Source organism: Charadrius vociferus, unplaced genomic scaffold (genome assembly GCF_000708025.1).
Source record: "Charadrius vociferus isolate BGI_N301 unplaced genomic scaffold, ASM70802v2 scaffold657, whole genome shotgun sequence".
In the NCBI taxonomy this organism is placed as follows: domain Eukaryota; kingdom Metazoa; phylum Chordata; class Aves; order Charadriiformes; family Charadriidae; genus Charadrius; species Charadrius vociferus.
The window spans coordinates 415689-423240 of NW_009649299.1; the positions used below are offsets into that span (position 1 = coordinate 415689).

Here is a 7552-nt window from a genome sequence, read left to right on the forward strand (position 1 = left end):
AACGCAAACCCCGCAGTGCTGGGGCACACGTTGGCTCCCCCCGATGTCCCCAAGCCTCCGGCAATGCCCTGCAGCCCCACTGCTCTTGTCCCGTCCTCGTCCCCCCAACCACCACCCCCCGTCCCCCCTGGCACTCACTGGCGTTCCTGGGGAGCCCATCCCCAATGCTGACCGTAAGCGTTTTGCCTCCAGCTTTGAGGGCAGCCACGTCGCCCTGTCCTCTGACGAAGGTGACGTTTCGGGTGCCACCACCGCCCCAGCCCTCCTTCTTCACCCGAAACTGTAGTCTGGGGGAGAGAGAGGCCGTGAGGCCATGGGGAGGGGACCCCGTCCTGTTTTGTCACCTCTCCCAGCCTCCATCCTTACGTGTCCTTGAAGGAGAGGCGCAGTTTGGTGCGGGTGAGCTCCTCGTAGCGCTTGCACAGCAGGCTGATCAGCTCCGTCTTGAAGATGGACTCCAAGAAATTGTCGGCGTCGTTCTCGTGGAGGATGAAGAAATCATCCTGCCTGGTGCTGGGGGAGCAACCCCAGTGCGGGGGGCATCAGCGGGCGCAAGGCTGGTGCCAGCCGGTGCTGGGTGGGAACTGGGAGACACCCCTGGGCTGGGGTCCACCCCGAGCAAATTTGGAAGGTGATTTAGCTGGAAACCCCCCATCTGCAAAGTCCCATCTGCAAAGTCCCATCTGCAAAGCACTCAGCGGGGAACCTCCGTCCCACAGCCCGATGACCTCCTGCCTCTAAGGGTGAGGGGTTGGGGCCTGGCTGGGGTCACCAAAGGATGGAGAAACTGGTGGAGCTGATGGGTGAAGCCCGACCGCGTGGACCCCCCATGCGGAGCCCGTGCTAGGGGACACACCTCAGCGAGACGCCGCTCACCGCCTGGAGCTCCACCTTCTTCTTGAGCACCTCCTTGATCTGCCCCTTCTCAGGACCTTTCTTCACCTTCTCCCGCCCGATCAGGTAGAAGTACTTAGGGGTGAGGATGAAGTCCCGCTTGATGGGCTGGGAAAGGGCAGAAGCAGGGGGCGAGGGGGTGTTTGCAGGGGGATACAAGCCCTGCCCACACAACCCACCCAAGGGCAGCCACCACGAGGCATGGCTTGGCTGTCCCAAACCCCGAGCGGGTCCACGTACCTTGAATCTCCGGTCGTACTTAGTGATGGAGTCGGCGAAGTCTATCCGTTCCCGCTTGGCCAGGAATTGGCGCAGCTCCGGCCGCTCCTCCATGCCCAGGTAATCGCCCACGAAATTCCTGTTGATACTGTTCCTCCTCCGCTCTTTGAAGTTGTAGAGGATGTTGGAGGCTGCGCGGGACCACGAAGCGATGGCGGTTGGACGAGGCTCTGCGCCGGTGGCTCAGCCCTCGGTCCCTACCCGCCTGCCCTCCCAAACCCGCCGCGAGAGCCATCGCACGGACTGTGGCAGCAAGAAACGGGGCTCATTTTATGCCATGGGAGGAATCTGAGGCGCTTGAGCTTGGCTGGCTTCGAAACCCATTAATCGCCCTCAAAAACCTTTGTGCCGTGGGAGGGACAGACCCATCTGCTTTCTGGGTTTTCCCTCTTGATTTTTCCCTGCACGCTTGGGAGAGTGGGAAAACACCCACGATGGGGTCAGACCACTCTCTCCCATCCCTCTGCAAACAGTGACTCTCAGCTACTCCGCTCCATCCCTTTGCAGTCTATGAAATGCAGTGAGAGGCTCCGGTTTCTGTCCTACAGCCCCTCCCAGGGCTGGAAATAGAACCATAGAATGGTTTAGGTTGGAAGGGATCACCCAGTGCCACCCCCTGCCCTGGGCATGACACCTCCCCCCAGCCCAGGTTGCTCCAAGCCCCGTCCAACCTGGCCTTGAACACCTCCAGGGATGGGGCAGCCACAGCTTCTCGGGGCAACCTGCCCCAGGGGCTCACCGCCCGCACAGCAAAGAATTTCTTCCTCAGATCTCATCTCAGTCTCCCCTGTTCCAATTTAAAGCCATCACCCCTCATCCTGTCACTACATGCCCTTGTAAAAAGTCCCTCCCCAGCTTTGTTGTAAGCCCCTTCAGACACTGGAAGGCCCCTATAAGGTCTCCCCGGAGCAAGAAATCCATATGCCCTCCTTTAAGATGTAGGAATAGTCCCCAGGCATCCCATGGTCTGGTCCTTCCTCACGCCCCTCCTCGTTAGTGTTGCAATCGGGACCTCGACTGCTGCTCTCCTGCCGCTCTGGCAGCTGGGCTGTCCTCAGCCAAGAGCACCCTAAAAGGGGTGCCGGGGTGCTGGTGTCCCCATCCTTGCCCGGTCTTACCCTCCTCTCGCATCTGCTCGTACTTCCGGATGGCGACGTGCCGGCGCCAGGCCTTCTGGATCACCCGGGCGAAGCCGTCGAATTTCCTCTCCCGCATCTCTTCGAGGAGGAAGAGCTGGGATGGACAGGGGGTGCTGAGCCCGGCCATGGGCCACCCCGCGCCCATGCTGCATCACTTCTCCTGCCCGTCACCACCCCAAACCCTCCCCGCTGTTGCCCAAAGCCATGCTTGGCCACATGCAGCATCCCCCGGGGCCGCGGGGCAGAGCCAGGCCACCTACCGACTCCGGGTTCTTGACAAACACTTTGCTCCGACCCATCTGGTACTGGTCCGGGTCCATGTCCAGCAAGTGCTCCCCCCCCTGCCGCTCGTCCCCGCGCCAGGACGGCCACGTCTCGGGGGTGAGGATGGCATAGCTGAAGGGAGAGAGGAGGTGAGCGGTGGCCGGGCTGCGGGGACCCGCCACCCCCCTGTTCCCTGTTCCCGGTGGTCGCTCACCGTTGCAGGAATTTGTGGAAGAGGCGGCGGTAGGCGAAACCTGCCCGGCGCACCCGGATGTTCTCCTTCAGCCCCAGGTACTCGACTTGGTGCTTCACCCTGCGGAGCGGGAGGGACACGCTCGGTGGGGGATGGCAGGTCGGTGGGGGACCACTCTGGGGCTCTTCGGCCACCGCGTGGCACGGGGATGCCCTCGGCTGCGCACGCCTGGGACCTCCGTGGGCTCACGTGGAGCCTCTGGGTGGTGCAGAGGACCACGTGTGTCCCCATGCGCTCCTCAGCACCCGCCTCCTGCTCCCCTGGGTCTGCGGGCAGCACAGAGGGACCAGCCCACGGGTGCAGTTTTTTGGAGAAAAGGTGGTCCTGGCCACATTCCCATCACTGGGTGCCCTTCCCCAGCTTCTGATACATGGCGAGTGGCCTCCGTTACCTGCTCTCCTCCCAGTCCCGGGGTTTCTTGGTCTCGTTGGGCTTGATGCAGCGGATGTAGTGTGGCGTGCACTTCATTAGCGTGTTCACCAGGTCGTTAGCCTGTTTCTGTTGCAAGGATCGACCTCTGTAGCGTTAAAGGCATTGGTGGGAGCCCATGACCCCGCTGCCGCCCCAGAGGCAGTTACCGCCCTGCAGCCTCCAGGACGTACCTTGATTTTGGAGCCCGCGGTGGTCGGTCGTCCCTTTTTGTCAGAATCAAGCTTTTCTGGGAAAAGCATCCGGATGAAACCGCTGAAAGGCAGGTGACAGTCCCCGGGTGAGAGCTGCCAGGCTCCCCAGGCTCAGCAGGCGCTGAGCCGGAACCGGCTCCGGCTCTGCTTTCTCCTGCTGGGAATTCCTGCACCGCGGCTGAGCCCGTCCCCTCCCCGGACTGCCCCAAAGGCTGAGCAGGATGGGTGCTGGTGGGTGAGCACCCCTCCCCTCCCCGGACTGCCCCAAAGGCTGAGCAGGATGGGTGCTGGTGGGTGAGCACCCCTCCCCTCCCCGGACTGCCCCAAAGGCTGAGCAGGATGGGTGCCGGTGGGTGAGCACCCCTCTGCCCAACCCCGCAGCCCCTGCGTGCTGCTGGGTTCAACGGGGGGATGCTGCTGGTGCCTGTGGGGGGATGCAGGATGCTCCAGCAGAGGCAGGACTGGATGTTGAGGATGCCACCCTCTGCCCCAGCCCTTTCGGGGTGGTCCCTGGACCCGTAGCGCTGCCAGGACTCACTATTCGCTGCTCTGCATGAGCTCGATCAAGTCGGTGAAGAGCACGTCCCGGTTGCGCTCGCAGAAGCCGTTCACGTCGTAGGAGACCTGGGGGCGGGAGGGGAGCTCAGCCCCGTGCCGCTGTGGCCAGGGCCGTGGGGCGCGGGGTGCCGTACCTTGCCTGCGTAGTGGTGGATGACAAAGCCGGAGCTCCAGCTGTTGAAGTGCTCGTGGGTCCCCACGGCCGCCTGCAGCTTCTGCAGCAGGGTCTGGTCCGCCCCCTCGCCAGTGGCATGCATGGTGGCACAGACATCGTCCAGGACGCTCATGATCCCGGGGGGGTTCTGGGGGAAGGGATGGCGATGCCATGAGTGCCCAAAGGCCCAACCTTGCCTCTGGCTGTGCTCAAGTGCCCCGTGATGCTCGAAGCCACTTCGTTCTGAACCGCAGCTCAGGTTAAGGATGCTGAGCTGCAGCTCTCCCAGGGATGCTCCCTGGCTGGACCAGCTTCTGCCACGCATCCCCGACAGCACCCAGCCCACCCGACACCCCCTCCCTGGGTGTCTCTCCCTGCGAGACCCCCCCCTGCCTTGGGGAGGAGGGGACCCCACTCACCAGCTTGTTCTCTATCAGGTCGCACACCACTTTGTTGTTGAAGTACTGGATCTGGGTCCACTTGATCCCCTCCTGCACGTATTCCTCCTGGAGAAGCGCAAGGAGAGCCAGATGGGCCCCCGACCCCCGGGATATGCCGCAGCCCCCCCCCGCTCCGTCCGTGGTACTGGGACCAGCGGGCCCTGGTGGTGCAGGAATCGGGGCGCTGGTGCAGCCCTGCAGCCCACCCCGTACCTGCTCTGCCTTCAGGGTCAGCTCTATGAAGATCTGCTGCAGCTTCTCGTTCACAAAGTTAATGCAGAATTGCTCAAAGCCGTTTTTCTGCAAAAGGACGAAAGATGAAAGAGAAGATGGGGCTGAGTTGGCTTCTGCTCCTCTCACTGCAGTGGGGAGACCTCAAAGAGCAGAGCCTTTGGGTGCTGCTCCAGGGACCCGTCTTGGAGCCATGGACTGCTAATGTCCCCCTGCTCTGGCCACCATCCTTGCTGAAGAATCATAGAGTCACAGAATCATAGAATGGTTTAGGTTGGAAGGGACCTTAAAGCTCACCCAGTGCCCCCCCCTGCCCTGGGCAGGGACACCTCCCACCAGCCCAGGTTGCTCCAAGCCCCGTCCAACCTGGCCTTACACCTTCAGTGTAAAAAATTTCTTCCTAATATCTCATCTAAATCTCCCCTCTTCCAGTTTAAAACCTTTCCCCCTCATCCCATCGCTCCCCTCCTTGATCAAGAGTCCCTCCCCAGCTCTCCTGGAGCCCCTTTAGGCACTGGAAGGGGCTCTCAGGTCTCCCCCTTTTCACCTTCTCTTCTCCAGGCTGAACCCCCTCAACTCTCCCAGCCTGTCCTCCCAGCAGAGGGGCTCCAGCCCTCCCAGTATCTCCAGGGCCTCCTCTGGCCCCGCTCCAACAGGTCCATGTCTTTTGTAGGTTGGGGACTCCAGAGCTGGAGGCAGTACTGCAGGTGGGGTCTCACCAGCATAGAGTAGAGGGGCAGAATCCCCTCCCTCGCCCTGCTGGCCACACTTCTGATGCAGCCCAGGATGCGGTTGGCCTTCTGGGCTGCGATGGCTCATTGCCGGCTCATGTTGAGCTTCTCATCAATCAGCACCCCCAGGTCCTTCTCCTCAGGGCTGCTCTCCAGCCATTCCCTCCCCAGCCTGGATTTGTGCTTGGCATTGCCCCGACCCAGATGTAGTGGGGGAAGGACAGAAGCAGGGAAGGACATTCCCCAGCTGGACTCCTACACCAAAGCAACACATACCTGGAATATTTCGAAGCCGTAGATGTCCAACACCCCAATGCTGTACTCTTCATACGGCTTCTGCATAGCCCGGTTGATAGACTGCAGGGAGAGAGGGGACGAGTCGCCTTCCTCAGGGGGCGTATGGGGCCACCTGCGCGTGGGAGCGCATGGAGCATCCCCTCCGCACCGTGGCCACGCTCAGCCCAGCCTGATGGGACCACGCACCTCCACGAGGAAGTCGAAGACGCGTGTGTAGAGCCCCTTGGCCAGCGCGTCCCGGGTGTAAGCCGCCTGCTCCACGTTGAGGGTGACGGTGATGGACTCGGAGCGGCCGCCCCACTTGCTGTCCATTTTCCTGCTGGTGACCTTCTCGTTGAGGCGTCCCTGGTCGATCCCCAGGAGATAGGCAGGGAAGCCCAGGGCTGGGCGGAGGGGTGGGGGGTGTCAGGGCTGCCTGCTCCCCGTACGCCCCCAGCACGCTGCCCGCAGCCGCTGCGGGACCCCCTCCAGCCCCAGCAAAGGGCGGCAGCGGTGCAGCGACCGGGGATGTGGGATGTGGTCCTCCCTCTGCTAAATCACAGCAAGCAACTCCTGGCATCCCTCCCCTTGCTAATTAAGCTCTGGTTGTGCGTCACTTGCTCTCTGCCTCAGTTTCCCTGTGTTTAACGCGGGGAAGATGCTGACCCTGCCTCTCTCCTCTGCCAAGGGCTTTGTGCTACAGAGATTTTGCAACCCATTGCCAACGGGCTCTGCGAGCGTCCCCACCTGCCCCCCTGCGAGTTGGCTACTCACAGTCAGCGTTTTCCACCCGAGCGTAGTTGCCCTCCTCCCGAAAGCTGATGTTTCCCAGGTGGAGGATGCACGCCACGTACGTACCCCGGCCCAGACCTCCAGCCCCAGCGACTGGTCCTCGCCGCGGATGCCGATGACCTGCATGGCGTTCTGGGGACATGGGGAACCCATCAGCCCCCGCCTGGCCGCAGCCGGCTTTGGGGACTCCTCCTCCCAGGCACTCACCATGGTCTCATGGAAGTCACTGCGGTCATCTGTGCCCTCCACCTGGTACGTGTCCGACTGGTTCAGGTAATAGTAATAATCCGGGCTCATGATGCCCAGGTTCTGCCGCTGCTCTTGGGACGCCCCTTCGATGAGCTGGAGAGAGACGGGGGCTGCGGTTACCCGGCCCCCGCGGCAGCCCGGCCGGCTCCGTGCCCCCCCATATACCTGGTAGTAGATGTGGAAATTCCTCTCGCACTCGTTCTGGCTCACCACCCGCGACTTCTCCAGCAGAAAGTTGGAGATCTTCCCCCCGTCGGGTTCGCCGCCCCGGCTGAACTGGATCTCGAAGTACTTCCCCTGCCCCAGCACAGCTCCCGCTCAGAGCCCCGGTCCCGGCTCTCAGGACTCCTTGCTCCCCCCCGGCCCCGGCGCCTCTCCCCCTTCTCCCACCGCATTGCTGGGATGGATCCTGGCCGTGGCGCTGACCCTCTCTTCCTGCCCTGGTGACTTACGAAGCGACTGGAGTTGTTATTCCGGACGGTTTTGGCATTCCCGAAGGCTTCCAGCAGTGGGTTGGACTGCAGGATGATGTCCTTCACATGCTGGGGACAGAGGAGGGGGCTGAGCGGGGGGGACACATGCCTGCGCCCCGCTGCAGCGGCCCTGCCTTGGGGCTGGGGACAGTCCCGGGGCTTTGCGTGTCCCCAACCCTGGAGCCGGGACTGCTCT

At 62.5% G+C, this 7552-nt stretch overlaps 1 protein-coding gene across 1 annotated transcript in view; it reads right to left on the reverse strand.

The window, feature by feature from the left end:
- MYO1F (myosin IF) overlaps positions 1-7552 on the reverse strand; it is a 36503-nt gene that overhangs the window by 20522 nt on the left and 8429 nt on the right. Inside the window, 20 exon segments of the mRNA XM_009889146.1 lie at positions 139-287; positions 367-513; positions 857-1002; positions 1135-1304; positions 2292-2406; positions 2573-2708; positions 2791-2889; positions 3221-3327; positions 3432-3513; positions 3991-4076; positions 4145-4312; positions 4584-4670; positions 4818-4904; positions 5843-5923; positions 6050-6246; positions 6617-6683; positions 6686-6766; positions 6842-6976; positions 7049-7180; positions 7336-7490. Coding sequence (XP_009887448.1) covers positions 139-287; positions 367-513; positions 857-1002; positions 1135-1304; positions 2292-2406; positions 2573-2708; positions 2791-2889; positions 3221-3327; positions 3432-3513; positions 3991-4076; positions 4145-4312; positions 4584-4670; positions 4818-4904; positions 5843-5923; positions 6050-6246; positions 6617-6683; positions 6686-6766; positions 6842-6976; positions 7049-7180; positions 7336-7490 — 2427 coding nt within the window.